Genomic DNA, 26,105 nt, shown 5'->3' with positions numbered 1-26,105 from the left:
TACAGTCTATGTCTATGAGGACAAAAGAGAAAAGAAGAAGAGAAGAAAAGGAAGAAAAGAACGCCGTGTATCGAACTAATCAAGAAACAATCAAAGAACGAAGAAACAAAAAACCAGAGAAGAAGAAATAAGTCGTAATCATCATAAGTACAACTATGATAGTAGTACTCTAGTAGTCTCACGCTTTCACATGAGGAGGAACAATGTCCTTCGAGATATGATCGACGCGCACGACGCGACCTGGATCTGCATCGGCAGAGTACTCGGCGACGGGGTAGCAGCACATCCGCTGCTTAGTCTGTTGTCTGTGAAGGATGGAGGGGAAGGGAACTGGTTGTTTTGTAAAATCGAGGGATTCTTTGTCGTCGGTGTCGTCCTCTTCTTCGTCGGACTCGTCGTCAAACTCCTCGTCGTCGTATTCGGAAGAGTCGTCGTCGCAGGGACATGGAGCATCGCCTGCGAGACTGGGTCGATAGGCGGCCATTCGTTGATCGAGATTAGCCTGCTCGAGCAACCGCTTGAACCGCTCGACCTCCTCCATGACATCCGGCGGGACCGACTTTGAGAGCGAAAGCGCGTCGCCGTCGTCAAAGTCTTGATATTCATCCTCATCATCCGACAGCAGCGCGCGCGAGGTCGACATCACACGCGACCCCGACGCACAACTACAATCGCTGCTCTTCTCGCCGAAACGCGTGAGCGAGCGCCCCCGCTTCAGTTCATCGTCATCCGAATCCGTGTCGATGCCGTCCGAGTCCGAATCCGAGCGGTCCGAGAAGCGGTTGTTGTGGAGTCTGCGGCGGCGGTGGCGCATGCGCAGACAGCGCTTGGAGGAGGCCGCGTAGTCTGCTTGGAGGGAGAGGGGGCCCTGGGGACGGGCGGGGGCGGAGGCCTGGGAGAGAGAGGAGGAGGTGGAGGAGGGGTGGGAGTGGGAGTGGGAGTGGGAGTGGAAGGAGGAGACAGCGGGGACGGGGAGGGCCATCGAGCCGCTGTCGAAGAGGGCGAGGTTTGCCGAGTATCGGTCGAGGGGAGTTATTGTAGTCATTGGAGGTAGTTCATGGTGTGTATAGAGTAGGATAGTGGTGTAGAGTAGTGTAGAATAGTGTAGATAGAAGAGAGATGAGGAAGAGGGGAGGAGGAGGAGGAGTTTTGTATCTTCGAGGGAATCCGAGTTTTGGGTTTCTGCACGACGTAGTACAGGCGGGTTAGGGTGTGGATACTGGATTGGGAAGCAGCGCGGGCCGACCGAGCCGACTGAGGAGAGAAGAGAGGAGGAGAGTAGAAGAGGATAGTTGATAAAAGATTATATGATATGATGTGGTATGAATATATAGAATAGTTATTAGATATAATACACAATAGAATATAACAGGAAGAAGAGAAAGAGAGAGAAAAGAGAGAAAAAAGAGAAGGAGCTGTGGGTCTTTGTCTTTGCTGATTGCTGATTGCTGTCTTTGGCCACCCGCCAGGATTGTGATGAACAAGTGATGGAATGTAGTCACAGTTGCTGTATTATATCATAATAGATACAATAGATATAATACAATAGAACAGATATAATACAATAGAATAGAATAATACAGCAGAATCCACAATCAGGCTAAAGACCACGGCGAATTCCGTTGCCAAGATCCGAAGAAGTTTTCTGTCATCCCCTTGTGCTCATCTGTTTCCCTGAGTCTTGATCTCTATCTGTATAGTTGTTAGTATTATAGTATATAGTTGTTATAGTAAATAGTATTATAGTATATAGTATATAGTATCATAGTCATATTGACAAGCAGTAGATTATAGTACTGCTCACCACATTCACACTCATATCAATGCAGTGCGCTATTATCGCTCAGCCCTCGTGTTCTCTGTCCACCTCATCGATGCCTTTTATATATAGTTATTATTTCCTTATATAGTGCCTATATCGTGTCATCTACATCATCTATACCATACATATAGTATATAGTGTACTGTGTAGTGTAGTGTATAGTGTAGTGCATAGTCTTAACCTGCACCTATATTAAGATGGCATTGGCTCATGTAACTCCTTATGTAACATCATTACTTCAACACTGACTAATCATACAACTCCCAACCAAATAGAAATAAAAAATAAAAAATAAAAAATAAAAAAATATTGAAAAGCTCGCATCCAACTACTCACACAACCACCACCTTCACACCCACCATGGCCACCCCCCAGAGAGATGCTGCTTCTCCTGAAGCTGCTTCTTCTACAGCAGCAGCAGCATCAGCAGCATCAGCAGCACCACCCAAACGCATCAACCGCAAAACAGCACACAAATACAGACTCGTCCACAGATCGCAGGAAGACCCGCTGATTTACGACCCTGAAGCGCCCACTGGTGTTTTTGTCGAGGTGCAGAAAAAAACGAAGCGGAGGAATGTTAGGTTTACTTCTGTTGCTGCTCCTGATGGACAGGACGACGATGAAGAGGAAGAAGAGGATGAAGAAGAAGAAGAGGAGGAGGAGGAAGAAGAAGACTTGCTCCCCCTCCCCTCCTCCCACGTACAAACACTAAAAGACCTACAAGCCTCAGGTCTCTCCTCCGTCGTGCGCGAAAACGAAGGCGAAGCAGCGCTCTACGGCATCACCTACGACGACTCCTCCTACGACTACATGCAGCACTTACGCGAGATCGGCCGCAACCAAGACGGCACCGCTGTCTTCATCCCCGCTGCAAAGTCTTCCTCTTCATCCACCGCGGCCGGGCGGAGAGCGCGCGGGATCGCGTTCAAGGATGATATTCAGACGTCTGCGCCTGCTGCTACTGAAGATATAGCAAAACAAGTGCTCGAGCTGCCGAGTGACCAGCACGTCAAGCGCACATACCAGGACCAACAAGCCATTCCCGACGCAATCGCCGGTCTGCAACCGGACATGGACCCTGATCTCCGTGAAGTCCTCGAAGCTCTTGAGGATGAAGCTTATGTTGAGGATGATGAGGATATCTTCCAGGCTATCGTTAAAGACGATCCAAGTCTCGCCAAGTCCACCGTCGCTGACGCCTACGACGACTACAACGACGAAGAAGAAGGAGCAGGCTGGGAGAAAGAATTCGCGAAATTCAAAATCTCAAAGAACAGAGCCGCCGCGGACTCCTCAGACGACGACTTTGACGAAGACGAAGACCTAGACGACCTAGGCTCGCTCGCCTCGTTCGCACATAAGCTAGGCGTCGGCAAAAAGAGTACTCGCGGCGGCGCCCGCACGTCTACCACCGGCTTTTCAATGTCGAGCTCGGCCATGTTTCGCAACGAGGGACTTACCCTCATCGACGACCGTTTCGACCAAATCGAGAAACTCTACGCCGAGTCAGACGACGACGAGGAAGAAGAGGACGAAGAGGACGACGCACAAGATCTAATCAACTCGCTCTCGATGTCCGCCGCCGTCGAGTCAGATGACGAAACACCCGACTCAAAAAAAGCTGCAAACAGACAAATGCAGTCCGCAGCATTCGACGCAATCATGGATGACTTTCTCGAAAACTACAATGTCGTCGGCAAACGTCTCCTCCGCGAAGCTCCTTCCTCCTCCACCACCACCTCCTCCTCCTCTAACTCAAAACTACCACCTACTGCCGCAGCCTACGGAGTCTCGTCTGGTATGCCGGGAGTTAGTCGGGGAAAAGTAAATAAATGGACCGGAAGGGGGTTGGATCAGTTGCAAGAGATTAAAGACGAGCTGGGAAAGCCCAGGACGCAGGATCTAAAGAAAAGATATCGCTTGCGAGATTAATTGAGAATAACTGGAACTATTTTGTTTTATTATTGCATGGATGAGAATACAGCAAATACATCATGAATACATCCACCTAGTAAGTCAACGACGCCTCCAAGATCTTTGCCAAATCCTCCCGCTTACGCTCATCGTCATGCTGAAAGTTCGGCGCCAACATCAACACCCGGTTCTGCGGCATCGCGCCGTCCACCAACGCAGGAATATCCTCCTTTGTAAACCCGAGATCGGAAATACCCCTCGGCTGATCGCCCAGCCCGATCAAGAACTTCTGCACCGCTTCGCCCAGGATCTCGCCCGCGCTCTCCGCCTTTGCGTTCGAGATATCTGCCCCAAACACCTCCGCGGCCTGCAAATGACGGTCCGGGTTGGTCGGTCCCGTGAACCTGAAGACCTGCGGCGCAGTGACTGCGACAGAGACTCCGTGCGGGATGATCGGGTGGTCGACCGCGTAGCCGGCGTGCTTGTAGCCCTTGTTCATGCCCGAGATCGGGTACGACAGTCCGTGGCAGAGATGCACGCCCGCGTTGCCAAACCCGACACCCGCGAGGGTCGCAGCAAGAAGCATCTTCTCCTGCGCCTCCGTGTCCTCGGGATCCTTGACCGTGCGCGGCAGGTACTTGACCGTCATCCGCAGCGCCTCGAACGAAAACACGTCCGAGATCGGGTTCGCGCCCTGGTACGCCGGACGGAGGAGCGGGTTCGTCGGCCGCGGCACGCGCTCGTAGTACGGGATCGCGGTCCACGACTCGAGCGAGTGGCACAGCACGTCCAGCCCGGACGACGACTTGACCTGCGACGGCATCGACCGCGTGTTGATCGGGTCGACGATTCCGAGCAGCGGCTTGAGCGCGCGGTGCGCGATTCCGGTCTTGGCCTTTGCCGACACGAGGTCAAAGATCGCCGTGCCCGTCGTCTCGGACCCGGTTCCGGCCGTGGTCGGGACCGCAATCAGAGGTTTCAACTTCTTATCGATCGGCCGGCCTTTGCCGAGCGGGGCGTTGACAAAGTCGAGAAAGTCGGCGTCGGGATAGCTTTCGTACAGACTCGCAATCTTGCAAGTGTCCATCACCGAGCCACCTCCAACGGCCAGGTACGCGTCGGGTGCGGTGCGCTTCGCCCAGGCGATTGCGTCTTTGACTCTGCGATGTGTCAATACTCGAAGAGAGAGCGAGAGAGAAGGGGAGAGACTTACGCGCCATCCTTGGGCTCGACACGGACATCGCTGTAGATTTCGTACTGGACGCCCTCGGCTTCCAGAGCAGCGATTGCGTTCTTCATCGGGTCGAGATTGAGGATCTGGAGGATGTGAGGATCAGTCCTGCGAAATTACCCGATTAAGGAATGAGGGGACATACAGTCTTATCGGTAAACACAGCAACCTTCTTTGCCCCCAAGTTCTTAAAGTCCATGCCGACCTCGCGCGTGACGCCGTTTCCATAGCGAATGTTACTCGCCGCGAGCTCGAACGCGTACTCCTTCTGGGGCGGGGCGGAGGCGAGCTTGCGGACGGCGTCGAGCGCGCTGCCGAAGTGGCCGGATTGGCAGGCGTGGCAGGGACATGCGCCGGAGTGGTTCTGGATCGTGCGGAGGAGCGAGGTCGCGCGCTGGCGGACGGTGGGGGCTACTTTTGTGAGCATGGTGAAGTAGAAGCGGAGTAGGTAGAGAAGAAGAGAGGAAGAAGAGGAAGAGAAGGGAGGAGGACGGTTTATATCTGGAGAAGCCGGCGGTGGGTTAAAACCCGGGCGACCCCACAGAGCCGCACAGGTTCCGGAGCCCAGATTTCGACCGTCGGCTGCGGTTTGCGGTGAATGTCTGTTTTTTAACATGTTTATTGTTGAGAATAGCAGATCGGGACTCAATTAGATCGAATATAGAAAAATACTGCGAGAAAGAGGTCGAAGGAGGGGATGGCGGGGTGTACTCGAGTGCGCTATTTTGGATATGATCATACCTGTGTTCTTCCCACTATTCACCCGCGTTTATTCACCCACAACACACCACGCACGCCGATAAGAAGCAACAAAACACCGCGCCGAGATGATCTCGATAGTTCTCTGCCACTGCCTTCTTCACCTCTTTTATACACTCCCCCCTTCGACCTCACAGGATTCCGTGCTCGTAGACCTGCCGCGTGCGGAGCGACTCAACTCACCAGAATGGGCTTCCTCACAGACCACCCGTACACCGCGATCACAGTCACCATCGACCGGCTCGTCACCGAGGACTTTGAAGAGGACGATGTCGCTGGCGTATTTGATCTCATCGAGACCATCAGGCTGAGTCCGACCGGGTGTGTATCTGCTTTTGTTTGAAGAGTAGTTTGTGTATTGCAGAGAGTGTTGTGCTGATTAGTGAGGATGTAGACCTACCGAAGCTGCGCGGGCGCTGCGCAAAAAGCTCAAATACGGAACAGTTCACAACCAGCTCCGCGCTCTGACTGTACGTTTATGCTGTTCTCATACTACTTCTACAGTGCTAACATCGTCTAGCTCATGGACGCGCTGATTGAGAACGGGAGCAAACGATTCCAAGGTACATATCCTCTCACTCTTGACTACACCCCAGCTAACCTCCGCAGCCTCCTTCGCCGACGAACCTCTCCTCGAGCGCATGCGCATTCTGGCAACAGACAACTTCACCGACATCAAAGTCAAGAAAAAACTAAGCCAGCTGTTCCTCAAATGGGCAAGCAAGTACAAAGACGTGCAAGGCATGCACCAGCTCTGCATGCTCTACAAGCAACTCCCGCAGCGGAAACGCGCGCCCGCAAAGCGCCAGCCGCGGTTCGTCGATATGGACGATGACATGGACGACGACGAGGACGACGACGACGGTAATGCTGAGGACGACGACGACGACGACGCGCCACCGCCGAAACCAACCCGGCCGAGAGCGAGCTCGGGCGCGGCAGGTCCAAGCACCAGATCCGAACGAACAGGCCGCTCAAGTCGGCCCTCGTCGCCCGCCCCGCGCAAGTCAAAGACCTCCGCCTCGACCTCGCGCGTGTCGAGCACGGCGGCGGGTAGTACCCCGCGCGGGTCCAAACGCCCGACGTTTGATTTACAGAAAGAAAAACCGCTGCTGATGCGCACGCTCGCGGAAGCAGGCACTGAAGCCACGAACTTGCAGAACGCACTGAAGCTCGTGAACCGCGAGAAGGAGCTGTCGACGGACAATATCCGCGCGACCGAGTGCTTCAACAAATGTCGCAAGTTGCGCCGGCTTGTTTTGCGGTTCATCCAGCACATCGAGTCTGAGGATTACATCGGCTCGCTTATCCACGCCAACGAGGAACTCGTCGCCGCGCTGCAGTTGTATGATAAGATGAGCCAGCCGATCGACGAGGACTCGGACTCGGAGGAGTACGACAGCGAGTCGGAAGAAGACGAGCTCGAGCGCGATCTTGCCCGCACATCCAAGAACGCGACAACCACCCGCCGCTCGGCCTCCGCGCACGCCTCCTCCTCCTCTTCAAGATCATCGCACTCGCGAACGCCGTCGGCGGGCGGACATGTCCCCACGGCGGAGCAGTTGGCGCATAAGCGACGGCCGCCGCCGATTCCGGTGAAGAGTCCGCTGCTGTCGGAGTTTAAAGCGAAGATGGCGATCAAGGACGAGGATGAGGTTGAAGATGATCCGTTCGGGGACGCGGCGAGGATCGAGACGCCAAGGGTGGAGAAGAAGGAGATGAGCTGGAGGGAGGTGTAGTGTAGTGTATGTAGTTTTATGCGGTTGTGATGCACATTTTTAGCGAGACGTCTGATTATTCTTTACTCTAATAATCTAATCTCTCTATACTCTATCTTCATTAGAGAAATCTTCATTTAATCAAAAGCAGGAGTAACGTGAATAGATGATGCATTAAACCCAGATTGAACTAAACAAAGCAAGACGAATTAAGAAAGAAGAAAGTCATCGACAAAGTAAATCAAATACAAGTGATTTGATGTCATAAAATAGCACAAAAACACAGAAGCAGACACAGAAAAAACATGAAAAGTGAAACTATCGTACATCGGTCCATCCAATCTCAACACCCCACAAATGACAAATATAGAAAGAAGGAAATAGAAGTAGTGAAGAAGGTGCTGTGAGCTCGGGGGGGGGGGGGGGTTCTATTAGAGAACATAAAACGCGAGCTGGAGTAGCGGGAAGAGAGAGGGAAATAAGAGGAGGAGGAGGAGGAGTAGCTCTCTTCGAGACGAAGAACAGCAAGAATGAGAGTCTATATGTCATTAATACATCACTGTGATATATACTGCGCTCAATCTAATCGAAAGAAGCGCATGACGGCGCTCAAGAACACCGCCGAGATAACCGGAATCGTAAGATTATCATCGAGTCCCCAGAAATCAATCGCCTCCGCCGCAGCACCGATAAACCCGCTCAAGACACAGAGCGCGGTAAGATCGAGCTTGGAAGTGTGCGGTCGCCAGGCGAGCACGTCTGAGGCAATCAGCTCGGGCGTGCGCGGGAAAATCACGCCGTAGAGCAGGTAGCATGCAAAGACGCCGGAGCAGAAGGCCGCGAACGAGCCCGCGAGGGATTTGTTGCGGAAGAGTTTGGGGGTCAGGTGGCCGTATGCGCGGCCGAAGGAGGAGGCGGCGGTGTCGGACCAGGAGAGGAGGAGGACGGCGAGGATGGAGATGTCCTGGTGCTGTTAGTATATATGAATAGTTAAAAGAGCAATAGGGATATGGATAAGGTACCTTCGGGAAGAAGAGAAAGACGATGATGAGTCCGAGGAGGTAGTAGACAATGCCGTTCCACTGGTCGACCTCACTTTCTCTCATAAGGAACCCAAACGCCTTGATATAAAACACACTAAACTCCTTCGACTTGAACCGCAAGACATCCAACGAGACAATGATCGCCAACAACGCGACCAGCACCGGCGTCACCGACGACAGCTGCACGCCGCGCGAGTACAGCGCGAGCGTGAGGAAGCCGATAGAGACATGCAGCACTTTGCGCGGAATCTCGTGCTTGTGGATAAAATACCGGTACCGCTCATGATACGATATCAGCCCGACCGGCGACCGTGACCGGGGGGTCAACGCGATGTCGGCCGCTGATGCGGTCTTTCCGTTCCCGTTCCCGTTTGCGAGGTTGGAGGAGGTCCCGGGAACTTGCAGGGTCGCCGCATCCCCGTTCGTCTTTGCTGCGCGCGTCCGTGCCGCTGTATCTGCGCCTTTGCCTGAAGCAACGGCTGAAGATGCCATGTTTTTGCCTTTTTATATTTCTTCTAGATTCGAGGTGGAGATTCGGTATTCGCAGCGCTGCGTCGATGGCAAATGCGTATTTGCTGAGCTTCGGCCACGCGCCGTGAACGTGAAAAACCAGCCAGGGAGTCAGAACTTTATTCGTGCGGCGGCATGTGTAAGGGATTAGGTAATGATCTTCTGTTAGAGAGAGAATAGTAGATGTGTTGATGAATAGAGGAGAGTAGAGAGAAGGGAAGAGTATGTTAAGGTGAAAGGGTAGAAGAGGAAGAGGAAGAGAGTAGAGGAGGACATCACATATGTGAAAGCAGGGCTTATCACCACAGCGCACACTGACGCAGTATCAAGGTTAAGGCAAGATCATAGCAACGTTATACTATACAGCGACTATCAATACAGCAACTAACAATACAGCAACATCAATACAGTCTCAAACATATCCAACCTACGGCAAATGCCCAGTCATCTTCCGAATATGGCGTGCGCGAGCAACCTGCGCCTCGTGGATCTGTCGCGACCTGATCACCCACGGCCACGGAATCTCAATCGGTTTCGGTGTGCCTATGAATAGATAGTTAGTTAGCCCTCGCCCTCACACTCCACAAAACCAGAGCTCATCTTATCATACAGGAATTACAGATCGCACTCTCACCCCGCCACGGCTTGAAGCAGTTGAAGCACCGTCTGACGTACACGCACTCCCGCTCAATCAGCTCCTCCTCCGAGCGCTCGTAGTCCCTCCCGTCGTCGGCGTAGTCGAACGCGACCGGCAGCGACTTTGTCTTTGCGGGTTTGAGCGCGATGCTGACGGTTGTAGCTCTTGATGTTGACGCCACGGGCGCAGAGGCGGCGCTCCGCACGAGACGGCCGACGCGCCCGGTCCGGCTGAGATCATTGTCGAGGTTTCTCTGTGCGTCGCGCGCGGTCAGCGAGAGGTCGGCGAAGGTGATGTCTGGTTTGTGGGAGAAGATGGAGTTGTGGGAAGGAGCTGGCTCATCTTGCGTGTCTTTTGTGTTTTCAGCTGTGGTTGCAGCCGCAAACGGAGGAGGAGGTGGTGGTGGTGTCTTTAGGGGTGTCTTCAGAGGTGCCTTTGGAGGTGCGTCGAGGAGGAGCTGGGAAGGGACCTTGTCTACTGCGGACGGAGGTGTTGGAGGAAGTTGAGGAGCTGCGTAGTAGGAAGCTGCGTAGTTGAGGGTGTGGGGCGGGTTGTGGGTATCTGGTTTCGGAGCCGAGGACATGTCAAGAAGCTGATGAATATGAAGACGAAGAAGAGAAGAAGAGAAGAAGAAGAAGAAGCAGATATAACAGAAACAGAACAAGAAGAGCAATAACAGCAACAGCAACAACAACAACAACAACAGCACCAGCAAAACAGTTTGTTGTTCAAATCCGTAAGCGCGCGCGTGTCGCAGCTTTGCGCTTCGTTGCCTGTTTGGGAAATACCGCACGTGATCGCCACGTCATATAGCAGAGATTATATCTGATAGTTGTATGTTTGTAGGTGGAGTAGGTGTAATATGGTATGAGAAGTTGTATACTTATAGTAGAGCAGATGTATTATATTATAAGCAATTAGATAAACCAAACCGACGCCAGGATGAAAAAGTACACACAACATCACGAATTATCAACGTAGATATCCAAACACGACGTATAAAACTCCAACGTAGCCCCCGTCTCGCACGCCGGGATCTTGGGAAAATGCCACGCCCACACCAGACTATACGTCCCCGAAACTAATCCATACGGCAGCCAGAACGTCGCCACGCACGGCTGCACGGTGCGGCCCGCGCCAAACGGATTGCCCTCCGCGACAGCGCACTTGCCGTCGTCGAACGTAAACGGTCCAGCCAGCACGTTATCGACTTCTAACATCTCGCCCACGGTCGTCAGCTCGGTACCCGGCTCGCCCGTCCACAGCCACGCGTAGTAGCCCGGATGAGGCTTGTAATCCGGTGCGAGCGAGTCCAGCGTCACATGTCCGTTCTCTTCGTAGTGCGCGGTGATGTTGTCGCCGGGACGGGCGGTCAGCATCGGGTATTCGGAGGAGTATGTCGCGGTCTGCTGGTTCGAGGCGCAGACTGCCGAAGCGGCGGTCGGGTCGAGGAGGTGGTAGGTTTCGTCCAGGTCGATGTGGCCCTCTGCTTTTGTCAGTGTACTCCTTATAAAACTCGAGGAGACAACGGAGAAGACTCACGGTAGTTGCGGATGTAGCCGGTAGACCTGATTGTTCCAGTATCGGGGTCAGTCGCATAGAGAATATCAATCTGCAGCTGTTAGCATCTTCTCTCATACTTATAGATTAGTGAACATACCCAAGAGTGCGCCAGACACGGCCGAAGGACTGATAACAGACATATAGCAGACACAAGGTATTGATTCATTTCGTTCTGCAGTACTTCCAGACAATCTCTATCCTTCTCTCAAACAGCAGCAGCACAGCAGACCCTCTCTTATATATCACCTCGAATCAAGGAGATGAAGGAGTCGCGGCCGGAGTCGAGGGGGTCTCATCCTCGCCCAATTTACTTTTCCGACGCAGGTACGCGAAACTCTAATTCGCCGCCCTCGCACGCGTCGCAGCCGCACAACGCGTCGCAACGCGTCCTCTCACCACCTCACATACAGAAATAGAAGTAGTAAACCGTGTTATTATCGTACAATAATCATTTCTAGTTCATCAGTATCAAAACAATACATCATCCTCTGATCTTCACGACCCGCACCAACTCCACCACGCTGCTCACAAGTCCCGCCACCGCCGCATCCAGCACCGACACTGGCGCCAGGCCTGCGCTCACGCACTGCATCTTCGCCGCAACCGCTACATTATTGCACGCTGCCGTGATCCGCGTCTTCAGCTTCAGCTTCGTAGTGGCCGACGACTGCTGGTTCGTGGCCACCGTGCGCAGCGGGGTTTCATCGTCCCCGGAAACCTGTCTGGCTGCCCCGACGAGCATGCGCACCGCGTCCACAAACCTCGTCTTGACCTGCTCGTCATCCTCCTCCGCGGCTCCGACGTACGGCGCCAACCGCAGCACCTCATCCACATACATCTGAAAGGTCGCGAAACTCTTCTGCTCAACCGCTCCCCCGGGCGCCATCACCGCCTTCTGAAACCCACCCGCGCTCGACCGCAGCGACGCACTCTCGCGCCCGTTCAGCACCACTTGAGCGCTCTCGCTCTGCTGCGTTCGTAGTCTTGTGTTCTCGACCTCAAGTGCTTTCACTTGCTGGCCCAGTCGCTCGACTCGCGTTCGCCATGCTTTGTCGGCTTCAGTCAGTTCTCGCAGTTTTGAAATTAGCTGCACCGTCTCGGCCCGCACCTCCTCAATCACCTATAGCTATTAGCAAACACTCAAAAATACACTCAGTCATAAAAAAAAAAAAAAAAACACACCTGACTCTGGTTCTGCAGCTTAGCTTGTAGGCTCTCATGCTCGTCCAACCCAACCACCTCCCTCGTCGTCGCATACTTCTTCCTCTCCTCCTTAAACTTATCCAGATCAGTCTCCATCAACTGGACCTCAATCGTCATCTTCTTATTCGCCGCCCGCGTCCTAAACAGCTCCTCCTCCAACTCTCGTATCTTCTCCTCACTACCCTTATCCTCCACCGTCCCAGAAAGCAACTCGAGCTGCTTATCCTTCTCCACCAAATTCACCCGCAACGTCGTGATCTCCGTCTCCATCTCGTACGCTTTCTCCTCCAGTGAACTGTATTTCTCCTGCAATTGCGCAAAAATGTCGCGCTGCGGGTTTCGTGGGGACGTTTGCGACGGTGACTGTGGTGACTCCATCGACCGCGCAGGAGGCAGCTGCGGCACCTGCTGCGACTGCTGCTGCTGCATCTGGATCTCCATAGGCGACCGTAAGGGCTCGGCAGGCGACCGCGCTGGTTCAACCTGGAGGACAGGAGCAGGTGGAGCGGCACGCAGCGGCTCGAGGATCTTACGCGGCGATCGCTGCGGCGAGGCGGTAGACGATCCGCCGTCATCCTCCGAATCATCTGAATCATCCGATTTCTCAACCATCGTTGATTTCTCCGGCACCAGTGTCGCGGTATGCAACGTGCGCGCGACTGGTAATCTCTCATCTACCATCCCGATCTCCTGGCGTTCCTGGTATGGCGCAGAGGCATTCGTGGTCGTAGTAATCGTCCGCGGCGCAGGCGGCTTGTCCATCACCGGCACCGAAATCGACGGCGGCGTCTCGTTTCCAGGCAGATTAAGCTCGCTCGCATCAGTCAGCCCCGGCGACCGTCTAATCACCTCCGCCAGCACATCCATCACCAAATCCTTAAACCGCGCCTGCTGCAGCACGGCAAGATGACTCCGCGTCTGATTCCGCTTCGGATGAAACCCCTCGTTCGCAGGCAGCTTGTCCGGCGTCGTGTCCGGCCGCGCATCAAACTGCTGCCGCCGACGCAGTTCGTCGTAGACATCTGTCGACAGCTCCGCGAACGGCACGCGCGGCATTCGGCGCAGGCGGTCGCGCGATTTGGCCTGCCGCGGGGAGGGAGGCGGTTGGTATGCGTCCGGGCGGTAGTCGACGAACTCGACAAAGGCGACATAGTACACGCGCAACGCCTTGTCGAACTGCTCGGGCAGAGCAAAGGGCGATGATGGCGAGAGAGAGGACGCCATTGTTCTTATCACTATTATATCCAAACAATATCCTCTACAGAAGAAAGAAGAAGAGACAAAGGGTAAACAAACGACGCGCTGCCCGACGCGACCGAGCAACCGAGAATTTCTGGCTGCAGCTCGGCTCAAACCCTAACCGCGCCCCGCCGGCCCCGGGTTAGGTCTTCCTCTTTAGTAGAGAGTGTCACGTGCATGCGGCTCATTAAGGTGTCGGAGAAGGCCTACGCTGCGGCGTTGGCCGCTGTTGCGGAGGGAGTTGAGATAGTTCACCGCCGGAGGAAGAAGAAGAAGAAGAAGAAGAAGAAAAAAGATAAGAAGAAGAGAAGGACGCTGTTCTTGTTCCTGTTCGTTTTACTCGGTTTCGATCAAGTGCTGCATAAACACCATCCACAACAATGAGCACCGTCTACTTTGGCACCATCGTGCACTCCCTCAGCCAGACCGAGCTCGAGATCGTCGAGGCCGCGGTCGGCGTCGACAGCGAGGGAACGATCGTCTTTGTCGAGCACAACACCGCCGCGGACGAGGCCGCGAAGAAACACGGCTGGGCTGAGGGCGAGTACTCCGTCGTCGCGCCCGTCGACCAGGCCACCTCGTTCTTCTTCCCTGGTTTCGTCGACACCCACATCCACGCATCGCAGTACCCCAACGTCGGGCTCTTTGGCAAAACCACCCTGCTCGACTGGCTCAACACCTACACCTTCCCGCTCGAGTCCTCGTTCAAGGACCCCGCGGTCGCCAAATCAATCTACTCCCGCGTCATCGCCCGCACCCTCGGCCACGGCACCTCCACCGCCGCCTACTACGCGACCGTGCACGTCGAAGGCACCTCCATCCTCGCCGACCTCGCGCTCGAGGCTGGCCAGCGCGCGTTCATCGGCCGCTGCTGCATGGACGCAAACTCGCCGGACTACTACTGCGACGAGTCTCTCGAGGCCGCCCAGGACGCCACGCGCGCAGTCATCGCCCACGTCCGCAAGATCGATCCGGCGTTCGAGACCGTGTCCCCGATCCTCACCCCGCGCTTCGCCATCTCCTGCTCCCGCGAGCTCATGGCCTGGCTCGGACAAGTCGCCGCCGAAGAACACCTCCCCGTGCAGACGCACATCTCGGAAAACAAGCTCGAGATCGAGACCACCCTCAAGCTGCACCCGTACGCAGACTCCTACGCCGGCGTCTACGACACCTTCGGCCTGCTCACCAACCGCACCATCCTCGCCCACGCCGTCCACCTCTCGGACGACGAGCGCGATCTCGTCGCCAAGCGCGGCTGCGGCGTCGCCCACTGCCCGGCTTCAAACTCCGCGCTCACCTCGGGCGAGACCCGCGTCAAATGGCTGCTCGACGCCGGCGTCAAAGTCGGCCTCGGCACTGACGTCTCGGGAGGATTCACGCCCTCGATCCTGCACACCGCGCGCCAGGCCCTGCTGGTCTCGCGCCATCTGGCAATGAAGGGCGAAGAAACCCACAAGCTCTCCATCGACGAGGTGCTCTACCTCTCCACCCTCGGCGGCGCGGAAGTCTGCGGCCTCGACTCCAAAGTCGGCAATTTTGTCGTCGGCAAGAAATGGGACGCCCAGCTTGTCGCGCTCGATAACAAGAACTCCCCGGTCGATATCTTTGATTGGGAGCGCGGCAAGCACGAGGATTTGGTCGCAAAGTGGTTGTTTAACGGCGACGACCGCAACCTCACCAAGTTTTGGATCAACGGCCGTCTCGTCGCCGGCACCGAGTTCTGATTCTTTTTATCTGTCTTTCTATGTCTTTTTTTATGCTTGTCATTCTCCTCTGCTATTTTTGATTATTTTGTCTTTTTTCTACTTGTCTTGCAACTCTCTGCTATCTTGGTCATTTTCTCTTGTTCTCTTGTACTAGCTTTGTCACGGCTGGAGTTCTCGGTATAGATACTTTGAATTAGATGTATTCATTAACGTACATAAATACGACCGATCTCTTTTATCATATCATGCCAATCAAACAAACAAACAAAGCATAACTAAACTCCTAACATAAAACAAAAAAATACAGCAATTATTTCTATTACCTCGACCTGACCGACCTGTTCATGTGCTTTTCTTTCTTTTCGTCTTGTTCAAAATTCATATTCCAATTAGAGCGAGCTGGAGCCAGATCCGGTGCCGGAACCGGACTCCCGGCCCATCTCTTTCCGCATGCATTCGCCTACGACGACGAGTTTCTCCATGCATGTGAACGGGTCGACTGAGAAATATGGAAGACCGGACTGTACTAGACAACTAATCGCTGACGAGGACTGTTTCACCATTAGCAACTTCCTCCTTCTTTGAACTAGGACAAACAAAAACAAAGACAACTCACGGTAGAAGAACACTTTGTCACGGCAGACATGTACTTCAGCGACCTTTTAATCGGCAGCGGAATCAAATCGTTCTCGCCCCCGCTGCCTGATTTCCCTGGGTCTCCTGCAAGAGCCATGGTGTGTATGCTGTTTTTGCCTCTCGTTCAAGCTGCTGCTTGTACCGTTCTTGTGCTGTGTATGCCCTGCTCAAAAACAGACAGGTGCAGTGAGTATCGGTATCCTCAAGCTTGAAGTAGATACTTGATCAAATGTTGCAATGGGAATATCGAAGGCGACTCGGCGGTGTCAGTTGGCATCACGTGTATAAAATAAATGACACGTGACTACTATCAAAACAGTGTTCAGCGGTTGGTAATCCTCAAGATCATCACCATCACCAACTACACAGCAGAGATGAGGATGAGGATATTATACAGCATAATACTGCTAGCAGCTCTTTTGCTAGTCAACGCAGACGACTCTGCAATCCCCGACGAACAGCTGCAGCAGTACCTAACCGACCAGCTGGCCGCGCGCCCGGCCTCGAACCACACAAACAACTGGGCCGTTCTCGTCTCAACCTCGCGGTTCTGGTTCAACTACAGACACCTGGCGAACGTGCTGAGCATGTACCGCACCGTCAAGCGGCTCGGCATCCCGGACTCGCAAATCATCCTCATGCTCGCCGACGACGTGGCCTGCAACCCGCGCAACGCGTTCCCCGGCACCGTCTACAACAACGCCGACCGCGCGCTCGACCTCTACTCCAACAACATCGAGGTCGACTACCGCGGCTACGAGGTCACTGTCGAGGCCTTTGTCCGGGTGCTGACCGACAAAGTCGATCCGGCAGTCACCCCTCGCTCGAAGCGCCTGCTCACGGACGAAAACTCAAACATCTTCATCTACATGACCGGCCACGGCGGCAACGAGTTCCTCAAGTTCCAGGACGCAGAGGAGATCTCGGCCTTTGACATTGCCGACGCGATCGCGCAGATGTGGGAGACAAAGCGGTATAAAGAGATCTTCTTCATGATCGACACATGCCAGGCAAACACCATGTACAGCAAATTCTACTCGCCCAACGTCGTCGCCGTCGGCTCGTCCGAGCTCGACGAGTCCTCGTACTCGCACCACGCAGACTCGGACGTCGGCGTCGCCGTCATCGACCGGTTCACGTACTATAATCTTGAGTTTTTGGAAAAGGTCGAGAAGGGGTCCACGCTCACGCTGCAGGACCTCTTTGATTCTTATGATCCGGCAGAGATCCATTCGCACGCGGGCTTGCGGTCTGATCTCTATCGAAGGAATCTCTCACAAGTTCCCATCACTGACTTTTTCGGCAACGCTCAGGCCATCGAGATCGACGAGGATGAGGAGGAGGAGGAGGAGTAATTGCATACAGGCGCATAGTTTAATTGTATATTATGTATCATTTATTAGATCTATAACATCTCATAGCATTAGTGAATTAGGTCATTACTGTCGTAAACATAACGAGCGGCGCAAATCACAAAACACGACGGGCAAACACGCGTAACCGCTTGCATCCACCGTCCGGGATCATCGAGAGCTTGACGTGCGTGTACGCGGTCTCGCCTTCGACCGCGCACTCGTGCTCAAAGTCCGGCTTTGCCTTCTGCTCGGGAACAACGACGGTCCAGTTGTCCTTCGCGGCCGCGAGCGCCGCAGTGTCGTCTGCCGCATCGATCGCCTCGACGCGGATCCGGTCGGGGAAGTTGCCGCGGAAAAAAGCAGTGTCGACGACTACCTTGTCGATCACGCCGCGCGCGCCCAGACGCACGACAACCCAGTCCTCGTAGCCGGGGACGCGCGAGCGGGTGGTCTCCCAGCCGTCGGACATGTCGATGCCGCGGCCGGGCAGGAGGAGGTTATCTGTGGTGCCAAAGTGCTCGTCCGAACACTTGATGGCCACGCCGCCGTGCGAGACCGAGGCGAGGTCGAGGACGGTCGAGAGCGCCTCGGGGAAGACGGGCACGGGCGTTCCGTAGAGTCTGAAGCGCGCAATGCCGCCGTCGGGGTACATGTTGAGACGCACGTAGTTGTAGTTCTCGGTCGTGAGACCGGCTTTGCGGACAAAGAAGTGGCGCTGCGAGGGCAGGCACTCGGTTTTCTCGATAACAGTCGTCCACTACGCTCTTGTTAGACTTTATGCGCACTCTAGATGATAGGGATGTATACGCACCTTGGTATCCTTATCAGGAACAGCGTCGTCGGCGAGGAAAGTGCCCTCGACGCTGATAGCAGGCGCCTGGTTGCCGTTGAAGAACGCGGTATCGATCTCGCAGCCAATCAAGCGGGCAGAGTCAACGCCCACCTTGATCACGACCCAGTCGGCAGGCTCGGGGTTGTGTCGTCGGGTCTCCCATCTGTCGTATTGTTAGAGAGTGTTCCAGAGATGATAGGAATAGGAAGGAACTCACCCATCGTACCAGGCACCCTGGTAGGTGTACCGGGTCTTGTCGCGGATAGGAGCCTTCGGAGCCAGAAGATTCGAGGCCTCGGCGAAGAACTCGTCAGAGAAGGAGATCACCTTGCCGCCCAGCTTCGAGCCAATGACATCTAGAAAGCATTAGTTAGTACTGATAGCTGATATCTCGACGAGGGAAGAGTACACACCAGAGAACTTTGTGCGGACCTGCTCGTCGAACACGGCCTGGTCGAGAATAGAAACCATTTTGCTGTTATTGCTGTCTAATAATTACTGTATCAATGTATCAACAAACAGAGATAAAGCAGAGCGAGGACGGCGAAGTAGTTAAAAGGACCCCGAATTTTAAGGTTGGCGGAGGTCAGGACGCGTTGCGCCGACGGCCTCGAGGATTTCGTGTCGGCGTTCGCCGGGATCAAAACAAACTTCGAATCCTCCCCGATTTGGATATCTGATTTGTTTACTTTTCTGATATCGGCCGGAGGAAGCAAGTTTATCTGTTATCGGATAACATCTTGAATCTTATCGCTGTCTTGTATATTTAGCTGTTGACTGCTCTTTCTACTCTCAGATCGTTGCTGTTCGCTGTTCACTGTTCGCATCTGTCTTCCGATACTCTTCTGATACTCTTCTGATACTCTTCTGATACTCTTCTGTTCGCTGCTCTGCTTGTGATGTTCCTCGCCGCCTCCCTCGTCGCCGTAGACCTCGCAGCCCTCGAATCCGGCCTCAGCATAGCAGGCGCAGGCATCTCCGCCTTCGCCGCCGCCAGCAAAATCTACTCCACCGTCCGCTCGTCCCGCAAGAAAGAGCCCCAGCGCCGCGACCTCGATCTCGCGTCCGTGACCGCGTACTACGTCATGCGCTCGCTCGACACCATCCGCATACCCTCCAACCTCGAGCTCCCTGACCAACTCGTCCGCTCGAGCGAGCCTCAGCGCCTGGCGGATCTGCAACCTGTCGAACCTGTGCCTTTGCCCGCTGACAGTCCTTCTTCTGCAGACCTCGACCCTGTAGACCACCATCCGCGGTTTCTGTATTCCCGTCACCTGGACAACTACCGGCTCCGGCTCCGCGCCCGCTTCCGCAGCCTCCTACCATTCCGCAGCTCTCCGCAATCTGCATCAGCAACACCACCTCCTCCCCACAGCACAGACCGCCCTTGGTGGCAACGCGACCACGTCTACAACGTGCTCTCGCGCTCAAACGATCTCCTCTACACCTTCGAGCGCCACCAATCCGGCGTCTGGATGCTGTACTCCTACCCCTCGCGCGACCTCCTCGCCACCATCCGCTTCCGCACAAAGGTCAAGACCTGGGGTCCCAACGCGCGCGGCCACGTCATCGAGTTCCACGACGGACCGGACGAGATGCGCCGCCGCAAGATCCGCAGGAAATCAACAATGTTCGACACCTACAACGTCTTCTACGCCGCGGACGGTGCGCCGTATCATTGGGCGGCGACTACGAGACGGTTAGAGCGGGTGGTTAACTGGCGCGGCAAGTCCGACGAGATCAGAGAAGTGGTGGGGAAAGCGAAACCTCTGCGGCGGGGACAGATAAACTACGAGTTACTCATCGACCAGTCGAAAATCGATCCGGTGGTAGCAATCAGCACAGCGTTTGTTTCGATGAAGACGCAGTGGAGTCTCTCTGACTGTCCGATCGCGCAAACCCGCACTCGACTGCCTTAGGCCGTATGATTAGGAGATTTGGCGCTCTATGCTATAGCCATTTCTGTATTCTTAGAAGGCTTTTAGTATCCGCCAATATATATTTACACCAGTACTAAGCACGACTAAGCACGACTAATTCCCGCCTTAAAACTCTCGTAAAACTCAATCATCTCCTTCGAAATCGACCGATTAAGCCCCTCGAGCGCCTTCTCGAAATGTCGCCCTGCAATGCTCGTGCTCTCGATATCCTCGTTCATAGCCTGTAATCCCGCCTCCTGACAGAGCGACGTGAGTTCCGCACCCGAGCACCCGTCCGTTTTCTCCGCCAGATGCTCGATCGACACGTCGTCCGCTATACTCATCTTTCTAAACCGCACTTCAAGAATCTTCTTGCGCGCGTCCAGATCAGGCGGACCGACGTACATCATCCGATCGATTCGTCCCGGCCGCAATAGCGCGTCGTCGATAATCTCAGGCCGATTCGTGGCCGCCAAAACCATCACGTTACCCATACTCTCCACGCCATCCATCTCAGTCAGTAAACTGGTCAACACCCGATCGCCGCCCACTTCCGCATGTCCGCGCGCGGCCGAAATCGCATCGATCTCGTCAAAGAAAATGATACTCGGGCTCGCGTTCCGCGCTTTTCTAAAAATCTCCCGAATAGCTTTCTCTGATTCGCCCACGTACTTGTTGAAAATCTCGGGGCCCTTGACGGACAGGAAATTCAGCCCGGCCTCGGTAGCGAGCGCTTTCGCTGTCAACGTCTTTGAGCAGCCCGGTGGTCCGTACAGCAGTATTCCGCGCGGAGCAGCGATTCCAAGCCGTTTGAATGTCTCGGGATGCGCAAGCGGCCACTCGACCGTCTCGCGCAGTTTCTGCTTGACCAGCTCCTGGCCCCCGATATCGCTCCAATACACTTTTGGCGTCTCGAGAAAGATCTCCCGCATGGCACTCGCGCGCACAGACAGCATCGCGGTGTCGAAATCCGATTTATCAACAAACATCTCCGCGACCTGCACGCTCTCTTTATCTCCGCGCGAGACAGCGCACATGACGGCTTCGCGCACGAGAGCAGCGATATCTGCGCCGACGAAACCGTGCGTTTTGGACGCGATCGCAGAGATCTCGGCGGTGGTTAGCGTGTGCGGGATGTTTCGGAGCTGGATCGAGAGAATCTCGTTTCGGGCGGAGGCGTCGGGGATGCGCAGCTCGATTTCGCGGTCGAACCGGCCTGGTCTTCGTAGTGCTGGGTCGACGTTTGAAAGTCGATTAGTAGCCGCGACCACGACAACGCGGCATCGATTCCCAACCTCTGCTTCAGAGTCGGATTCAGATGTCGAGAGAAACGAGTCAAAAAGCGACACCAAGGTCGACACGATCCGGGCTTCGGACTCGGTCCCGCTCTCACTATCCCTCCTCGGCGCGACCGAATCCAGCTCATCGATCAAGATCACGCTCGGTTCAAACATCCGCGCCTCGTCAAAGACTTTTGTCAGCGCAGCCTCGCTGTCGCCTAAATATCTTCCCAAGATCGAACTAGCAGAGACAGAGAGAATGTGTGCTTGTGGAGTCTCGTGCGCGATGGCGCGTAGGAGCGATGTTTTGCCTGTGCCGGACGGGCCGTGGAGTAGGATTCCTCGTGGCGGGGGGACTTTAAAGCGAGAGAAAATCTCCGGTCTGAGAAGTGGCAGGTCGACAGTTTTCCTAATCAAACTGATTTCGTGCGCGAGGCCGCCTAAATTGGCATACCCGGTGTTTTGATGCAATAACGAGGAAGGTGTAGATGCAGTTTCGATGCTGGCGGGGGAGGGGAGCGTGAGGACTGATATTTCAGTTTTGGGAGAGACTTTGTAGATTTGTGGGGGAGGAGACTGGGTTCGTGGGATGGCGAGGGTGGAGATTTCGAGGATGCGGAATTTGATGGTGTCTGTCGTTATGATCTGATTTCTTGACACGTATTTGATTGTCTCTGTAGGTTTGTTAGCACTATACTAGAAAAACTCAGCTGATTTAACTCACGTAAGACTTTCAAAACGGCTTGTTCGTCGATATCAACGTGCGCTTCGTCACCCTCTTGACTCGCAATATCAACCTTATCAGCTTCACCCACAGCTCCCCTGTACTTTTCCAGCCGTACCCTATCGCCAAGGAAAACACCGAGCAGTCCTCTCAATCCGAACGACAGCTGCAGCACGGTGCTATCAATACTCTCCGTCTCGGACTCGGTAAAGATCTGACCTACAGCGCTGGCGCCGCTGCTCCCACCGCCCGAAGCCGAGTCCAGCGCTTTCCAGACCTTGACAAGATCCCCGTTGGCCACGCCATGTGCTTTCAAAACGGTAGGGTTTGCATTTATGCGTAGGCCGGGGGTAGGCGCCGTCGGCCGTACTATATACCCCGTCGTGGGCTCTGTGTGTTTTTCCTTGCTAGCAGTGGTAGTCTTGTGCGGAGCCGAAGTCGTTGCCGCGGCGGAAGGTGCGGCCGATTTCGACTTTGCGGCGCCGTTGAGGTTCATAGATTTCGGAGCCATGTCGGGTCCATACTAGATCTTGCTGATCGTGTGGTGTGAAGATGGGGAGATGAGTGAAGATGAGGAATTTTTTGGTGAAGGTAAATTTTGGGAGAGGATTCAGGGGGAGCGATGAGCTGAAAGTTAGTTGAGGACGTCTTGAGTTGCGGATATCAGCAGATCGCGAGATGTCGGGTTATGTTGGATGATGTTGTATGGATTGAAGTGAGCAGTTACTGATTATTGATTTGGAGTGGAGACAGTTGATTTATCAAAGTGCAGAGACTGTTATGCGAGCATGTGTGGTGTTGTAGTCAATAATCCCAATCGAGCAGCACCTTTTTCACGAATTGGAGCGGAGTATGATAAACAAAACAAAAATTACGAAAATTACAAAAAAGCCGTTCTTGTTATCCACTAATCAGTTAATAACAGTATGAATATGCAAACATAGAATATCAAAATATTCCTCCTTGGGTGAAGTGAAGTCGAGTGGTTGGGAGTGGAGAACTTTATTGATTTTCAATTTTTGCATTTATTCACACCGAAGACTACTCATACAGCCGCCTCTTCTCACATCACCAGCTTTCGATTCCTAGATCTATACATTCTTATATATACTATATAGACTATACACGATGCATGTTCTTGTAAGTTTATATTTTTGATTTCAGCATACTAAATATCATTTCTAACACTCGCAGATCACGAACGACGATGGACCGCCAGGAAAAGACTCGCCCTATATCGCCTACTTTATCCAGAAGCTCAGGGAGTTGACAGATTGGGATATCAGTGTCGCTCTTCCTGATTGCCAGAAGTGTGTTTCAGCTACTTTGTTTCGAAGCTGATTTGTGAGTGGAAAGGGCTGACTTGTATATAGGTCGTGGATTGGCAAGGCGCATTTTGTGGGAAAGACTATGACGGCTAGGTATGTCTATTGTTAAAACGATATTGCTGAGAATATGCATGTACTAACGATAATAGCTACATCACACCGGCCGCTGAACCAGAACTTCCCTACGAAGGCCCATACTACAAGAAGAAAAACGACGGCAGCGAGGAATGGGTGCTTCTCGACGGCACGCCGGCCTCCTGCGCTCAGGTTGGCATTCATCACCTGTTTAAGGAGAAGGGGCCTGTTGATCTAGTAATTGCTGGTCCGAATTATGGACGCAATTCGAGCGCGGTTTTTATCCTCTCGAGCGGCACTATTGGCGGTGCTATGGAGGGTGCTCTGGTATGCTTTTATCACATACAAAGACGCGGTGTGCTATGGTGGCTAACATTTGATGTAGTGCGGAGTCCCGGCGATTGGCGTGTCATTTGCATATAGTTCGCGCAACCATGTTGCGGATCACATCAACACCGCGTGCTCGGTTTCGGTTAGATTGATCAAGCATCTCTGCGAGACCTGGCCGAAAGACGACTCCGTCGATCTTTTCTCGATTAACGTTCCTCTCGGCCCCGAGCTGCGCGAGGACGTGAAGATCATGTACACGAATATCCTAGCCAACAGATGGGGATCGGCTTTTGAGTACGTCGAGGACCCGATTACGGTGCAGGCTGATGGGACGGTTGTGGAGCAAACCGATAGACTTGAGCCGACTGAGGAGGATGGCAAGTTGACGTTTAAGTGGCTGCCGAATCTGGCGGCTGTGACGGGGACGACGGCAGATGAGCCGACGGGGACTGATAAGTGGGCTATCGGCGAGGGCTACGTGAGGTATGGATAGATCGTGATGTTTGGGTTGATTGTAAACTAATGTGATGTTTTTTAGTGTCTCGCCATTGAAGGCGAATTTCCAAGGCGCACCTGGGCTTAGCGGAGAACTGAAGTTGTAAGTTGCATGTCGATGTTTGAGAAGAAAGATATGGAGTAGAGGACGAGTAGTGGGATTGGATGATAGAAGGGCTTGATAGAACTTGTCATGTATATCTGTACCTACCTCGAAGTCTCTTAGAAGTTCATTTTCTTACATTATGAGGTCTGTGCCATAGAACACCTAGCGACGCACAATCAAAGACCGCGTCATTACCCCAGTTTACAGCCGTGATCACGTATCCTCCAGAATCATATATATACCCGTTACTGGTCGCGAACCTGAAGAAAGTAGCGCCGGGAGTGGAGATCAAGACCGATCCGAGCGATCCGGTGCTGGAGGAAGGGTCTGGGGTGAAAGTGCTGCATTATGCGGATTATGAGGATTTGAATTTTGAGAGGATGATGGGCGACGATGAGATGTATCTCGCGTGCTCGTATATATACAGGTGAGTCAAGGTGGTATTCAGGTTTAGAAAGAGAGGGGCTGACTGTTGTTGGTACGCAGAAAAGCGTTGATTCGCAAGAACTTCCTCGCCCACAGCATCGCAAACTACGCGGTCAAACACCCCGACACTATTCTGAAGCGGAACTTCCCAGAGTCCTACGAGCTCGAGCTCGACTATGCCGAGTATCTTGACGAGATGCTGGACGACATCTACGAGTTTAGGGATCAGCTGCAGGAGGAGAAGAATTGGTGGATTCTGAAGCCGAGCATGAGTGATCGGGGACAGGGAATTCGGATTTTCAAGACTTTTCAGGAGTTGCAGGAGATTTTTGAGTCGTTTGAGGAGAGCGATGATGAAGAGGAGGAGGAGGAGGAGGAGGAGGGAGAGCCGAAGAGTATCAGTGAAGGGAACGGGATTGTGACTTCACAGATTCGCCATTTTCTGATTCAAAGGTATATCGAGAAACCTCTGCTGCTGCCATCATGCGGGATGCGCAAGTTCCACATCCGAACATATGTTGTGGCAAGCCAAGCGCTGAAGGTTTACGTATACAAGGACATGCTGGCACTGTTTGCCAAGCAACGCTACAGCAGTCCCGACGAGATTGCCGACTTGGAGATCCACTTGACGAATACGTGTCTGCAAGGCGACAAAGTAGATGAAGGCTCAGTGCGCCGGTTCTGGGATCTAGAAGGGTTCGACAAGGAGAAAGTGTGGGACCAGATCAAGGCCACGACGGCCGAGACGTTTGCGGCCGCGGTTGGGCTGGGACGGGTTCATTTCCAGCCGATTCCGAACGCGTTTGAGATCTACGGGTTGGATTTCCTGGTGGACGAGGACCTGACGACGCGGCTGCTGGAGGTGAATGCGTACCCTGATTTTGGGCAGACGGGAGAGGATCTGAAGGTACTGGTTGACGGTCTGTTTGCGTGCGTTGCGGACCAGATCGTGGTGCCGTTTTTCGGCGGCGAGTCGCGGCAGGGCGGACTGAGTGAGGAGAAGGGCAACAGGCTTGCGTTAGTCTACGAGCAGGACGTGAGCGGCGGGTGGTAGAAACGTATAAACAATAATGTAAACAAAACAATACAAAACAATGAGAACGGCAGTTATCGTGGCCGATGCTCCGTTCATTGTTGGCGGTGCGGCGGCCAATCAAGCGCGCCGGGTACGAGCCCCAATCTCCCAACAGAGTTCGAGCGCGGGCGGATTAAAGTTTGTGCTCAGTGCGGGCAGCGGCTGCGCGACGGCGA

General features: G+C 53.9%; 14 protein-coding genes across 14 annotated transcripts; 6 read left to right on the top strand and 8 right to left on the bottom strand.

Annotated features, from left to right (window-relative positions):
- Positions 1-178: 178 nt before the first annotated feature.
- Positions 179-1,045, bottom strand: BZA70DRAFT_292243 (uncharacterized protein; the record flags this gene model as incomplete). The annotated part of the gene is made up of 1 exon (XM_064914364.1): positions 179-1,045. One exon carries the CDS (start codon positions 1,043-1,045, stop codon positions 179-181), a length of 867 nt encoding a protein of 288 aa, XP_064765504.1.
- A 1,137-nt stretch (positions 1,046-2,182) lies between these two features.
- Positions 2,183-3,757, top strand: BZA70DRAFT_242775 (Low temperature viability protein-domain-containing protein; the record flags this gene model as incomplete). Its single annotated transcript, XM_064910575.1, has 3 exons — positions 2,183-2,360; positions 2,496-3,399; positions 3,457-3,757. The coding sequence occupies 3 exons, from the start codon at positions 2,183-2,185 to the stop codon at positions 3,755-3,757; spliced, it is 1,383 nt and encodes a 460-aa protein (XP_064765503.1).
- Positions 3,758-3,833: 76 nt separating this feature from the next.
- On the bottom strand, positions 3,834-5,397 carry BZA70DRAFT_242818 (alcohol dehydrogenase; the record flags this gene model as incomplete). Its single annotated transcript, XM_064910577.1, has 3 exons — positions 3,834-4,899; positions 4,953-5,056; positions 5,116-5,397. The coding sequence occupies 3 exons, from the start codon at positions 5,395-5,397 to the stop codon at positions 3,834-3,836; spliced, it is 1,452 nt and encodes a 483-aa protein (XP_064765502.1).
- Positions 5,398-5,916: 519 nt separating this feature from the next.
- BZA70DRAFT_270014 (uncharacterized protein) lies at positions 5,917-7,468 on the top strand (the record flags this gene model as incomplete). Its single annotated transcript, XM_064911247.1, has 4 exons — positions 5,917-6,050; positions 6,124-6,199; positions 6,250-6,292; positions 6,339-7,468. 4 exons carry the CDS (start codon positions 5,917-5,919, stop codon positions 7,466-7,468), a joined length of 1,383 nt encoding a protein of 460 aa, XP_064765501.1.
- Positions 7,469-7,858: 390 nt separating this feature from the next.
- BZA70DRAFT_285858 (cytidylyltransferase family-domain-containing protein) lies at positions 7,859-9,336 on the bottom strand. Its single transcript, XM_064913808.1, has 2 exons — positions 8,470-9,336; positions 7,859-8,411 (listed from the first exon to the last, which is right to left on the bottom strand). Exons 1-2 carry the CDS (start codon positions 8,980-8,982, stop codon positions 8,025-8,027), a joined length of 900 nt encoding a protein of 299 aa, XP_064765500.1. The 5' UTR covers positions 8,983-9,336; the 3' UTR covers positions 7,859-8,024.
- A 19-nt stretch (positions 9,337-9,355) lies between these two features.
- On the bottom strand, positions 9,356-10,363 carry BZA70DRAFT_285850 (uncharacterized protein). The gene is made up of 2 exons (XM_064913807.1): positions 9,613-10,363; positions 9,356-9,556 (listed from the first exon to the last, which is right to left on the bottom strand). Exons 1-2 carry the CDS (start codon positions 10,218-10,220, stop codon positions 9,544-9,546), a joined length of 621 nt encoding a protein of 206 aa, XP_064765499.1. The 5' UTR covers positions 10,221-10,363; the 3' UTR covers positions 9,356-9,543.
- A 165-nt stretch (positions 10,364-10,528) lies between these two features.
- Positions 10,529-11,470, bottom strand: BZA70DRAFT_313189 (uncharacterized protein). Its single transcript, XM_064915014.1, has 3 exons — positions 11,298-11,470; positions 11,180-11,249; positions 10,529-11,123 (listed from the first exon to the last, which is right to left on the bottom strand). Exons 1-3 carry the CDS (start codon positions 11,364-11,366, stop codon positions 10,600-10,602), a joined length of 663 nt encoding a protein of 220 aa, XP_064765498.1. The 5' UTR covers positions 11,367-11,470; the 3' UTR covers positions 10,529-10,599.
- A 143-nt stretch (positions 11,471-11,613) lies between these two features.
- On the bottom strand, positions 11,614-13,700 carry BZA70DRAFT_313188 (uncharacterized protein). Its single transcript, XM_064915013.1, has 2 exons — positions 12,383-13,700; positions 11,614-12,320 (listed from the first exon to the last, which is right to left on the bottom strand). The coding sequence occupies exons 1-2, from the start codon at positions 13,625-13,627 to the stop codon at positions 11,682-11,684; spliced, it is 1,884 nt and encodes a 627-aa protein (XP_064765497.1). The 5' UTR covers positions 13,628-13,700; the 3' UTR covers positions 11,614-11,681.
- Positions 13,701-13,840: 140 nt separating this feature from the next.
- On the top strand, positions 13,841-15,564 carry BZA70DRAFT_285847 (uncharacterized protein). Its single transcript, XM_064913806.1, has one exon. It carries the CDS (start codon positions 14,023-14,025, stop codon positions 15,364-15,366), a length of 1,344 nt encoding a protein of 447 aa, XP_064765496.1. The 5' UTR covers positions 13,841-14,022; the 3' UTR covers positions 15,367-15,564.
- Positions 15,565-16,336: 772 nt separating this feature from the next.
- BZA70DRAFT_285843 (peptidase C13 family-domain-containing protein) lies at positions 16,337-17,376 on the top strand. Its single transcript, XM_064913805.1, has one exon. The coding sequence runs from the start codon at positions 16,359-16,361 to the stop codon at positions 17,337-17,339; it is 981 nt and encodes a 326-aa protein (XP_064765495.1). The 5' UTR covers positions 16,337-16,358; the 3' UTR covers positions 17,340-17,376.
- BZA70DRAFT_285841 (uncharacterized protein) lies at positions 17,377-18,767 on the bottom strand. The gene is made up of 4 exons (XM_064913804.1): positions 18,585-18,767; positions 18,389-18,527; positions 18,151-18,334; positions 17,377-18,096 (listed from the first exon to the last, which is right to left on the bottom strand). The coding sequence occupies exons 1-4, from the start codon at positions 18,640-18,642 to the stop codon at positions 17,455-17,457; spliced, it is 1,023 nt and encodes a 340-aa protein (XP_064765494.1). The 5' UTR covers positions 18,643-18,767; the 3' UTR covers positions 17,377-17,454.
- A 22-nt stretch (positions 18,768-18,789) lies between these two features.
- Positions 18,790-20,108, top strand: BZA70DRAFT_285840 (uncharacterized protein). Its single transcript, XM_064913803.1, is given in 2 exon segments — positions 18,790-19,007; positions 19,019-20,108. 1 exon segment carries the CDS (start codon positions 19,071-19,073, stop codon positions 20,088-20,090), a length of 1,020 nt encoding a protein of 339 aa, XP_064765493.1. The 5' UTR covers positions 18,790-19,007; positions 19,019-19,070; the 3' UTR covers positions 20,091-20,108.
- An 86-nt stretch (positions 20,109-20,194) lies between these two features.
- BZA70DRAFT_300410 (P-loop containing nucleoside triphosphate hydrolase protein) lies at positions 20,195-22,605 on the bottom strand (the record flags this gene model as incomplete). Its single annotated transcript, XM_064914705.1, has 2 exons — positions 20,195-22,044; positions 22,095-22,605. The coding sequence occupies 2 exons, from the start codon at positions 22,603-22,605 to the stop codon at positions 20,195-20,197; spliced, it is 2,361 nt and encodes a 786-aa protein (XP_064765492.1).
- Positions 22,606-23,135: 530 nt separating this feature from the next.
- On the top strand, positions 23,136-25,967 carry BZA70DRAFT_252296 (tubulin-tyrosine ligase family-domain-containing protein). The gene is made up of 8 exons (XM_064910718.1): positions 23,136-23,234; positions 23,289-23,404; positions 23,468-23,515; positions 23,572-23,824; positions 23,883-24,310; positions 24,366-24,425; positions 24,586-24,855; positions 24,915-25,967. The coding sequence occupies exons 1-8, from the start codon at positions 23,223-23,225 to the stop codon at positions 25,906-25,908; spliced, it is 2,181 nt and encodes a 726-aa protein (XP_064765491.1). The 5' UTR covers positions 23,136-23,222; the 3' UTR covers positions 25,909-25,967.
- The last annotated feature ends 138 nt before the right edge of the window (positions 25,968-26,105 follow it).

The sequence above is a fragment of the Myxozyma melibiosi genome (genome assembly GCF_037950935.1).
Source record: "Myxozyma melibiosi strain Phaff 52-87 chromosome Unknown BZA70scaffold_17, whole genome shotgun sequence".
Lineage (NCBI taxonomy): Eukaryota > Fungi > Ascomycota > Lipomycetes > Lipomycetales > Lipomycetaceae > Myxozyma > Myxozyma melibiosi.
Note: the sequence above shows the minus strand (reverse complement) of the source record. Positions and strands in the feature narration are given on the sequence as shown.

What these genes read in the sequence shown, in the direction of transcription:
- BZA70DRAFT_285858 (XM_064913808.1), bottom strand. Translation starts at nt 8,982, where the DNA reads ATGGCATCTTCAGCCGTTGCTTCAGGCAAAGGCGCAGATACAGCGGCA. An exon ending in TCTTTCTCTTCTTCCCGAAG is followed by an intron (nt 8,412 to 8,469) that starts GTACCTTATCCA and finishes TAACAGCACCAG; the next exon opens with GACATCTCCATCCTCGCCGT.
- BZA70DRAFT_285850 (XM_064913807.1), bottom strand. Translation starts at nt 10,220, where the DNA reads ATGTCCTCGGCTCCGAAACCAGATACCCACAACCCGCCCCACACCCTC.
- BZA70DRAFT_313189 (XM_064915014.1), bottom strand. Translation starts at nt 11,366, where the DNA reads ATGAATCAATACCTTGTGTCTGCTATATGTCTGTTATCAGTCCTTCGG. An exon ending in CGTGTCTGGCGCACTCTTGG is followed by an intron (nt 11,250 to 11,297) that starts GTATGTTCACTA and finishes TAACAGCTGCAG; the next exon opens with ATTGATATTCTCTATGCGAC. An exon ending in CGGCTACATCCGCAACTACC is followed by an intron (nt 11,124 to 11,179) that starts GTGAGTCTTCTC and finishes TGACAAAAGCAG; the next exon opens with AGGGCCACATCGACCTGGAC.
- BZA70DRAFT_313188 (XM_064915013.1), bottom strand. Translation starts at nt 13,627, where the DNA reads ATGGCGTCCTCTCTCTCGCCATCATCGCCCTTTGCTCTGCCCGAGCAG. An exon ending in AGCTGCAGAACCAGAGTCAG is followed by an intron (nt 12,321 to 12,382) that starts GTGTGTTTTTTT and finishes TAATAGCTATAG; the next exon opens with GTGATTGAGGAGGTGCGGGC.
- BZA70DRAFT_285847 (XM_064913806.1), top strand. Translation starts at nt 14,023, where the DNA reads ATGAGCACCGTCTACTTTGGCACCATCGTGCACTCCCTCAGCCAGACC.
- BZA70DRAFT_285843 (XM_064913805.1), top strand. Translation starts at nt 16,359, where the DNA reads ATGAGGATGAGGATATTATACAGCATAATACTGCTAGCAGCTCTTTTG.
- BZA70DRAFT_285841 (XM_064913804.1), bottom strand. Translation starts at nt 18,642, where the DNA reads ATGGTTTCTATTCTCGACCAGGCCGTGTTCGACGAGCAGGTCCGCACA. An exon ending in CAGGGTGCCTGGTACGATGG is followed by an intron (nt 18,335 to 18,388) that starts GTGAGTTCCTTC and finishes ACAATACGACAG; the next exon opens with ATGGGAGACCCGACGACACA. An exon ending in TTCCTGATAAGGATACCAAG is followed by an intron (nt 18,097 to 18,150) that starts GTGCGTATACAT and finishes ACAAGAGCGTAG; the next exon opens with TGGACGACTGTTATCGAGAA.
- BZA70DRAFT_285840 (XM_064913803.1), top strand. Translation starts at nt 19,071, where the DNA reads ATGTTCCTCGCCGCCTCCCTCGTCGCCGTAGACCTCGCAGCCCTCGAA.
- BZA70DRAFT_252296 (XM_064910718.1), top strand. An exon ending in GTGCTATGGAGGGTGCTCTG is followed by an intron (nt 23,825 to 23,882) that starts GTATGCTTTTAT and finishes CATTTGATGTAG; the next exon opens with TGCGGAGTCCCGGCGATTGG. An exon ending in GCGTGCTCGTATATATACAG is followed by an intron (nt 24,856 to 24,914) that starts GTGAGTCAAGGT and finishes GTTGGTACGCAG; the next exon opens with AAAAGCGTTGATTCGCAAGA.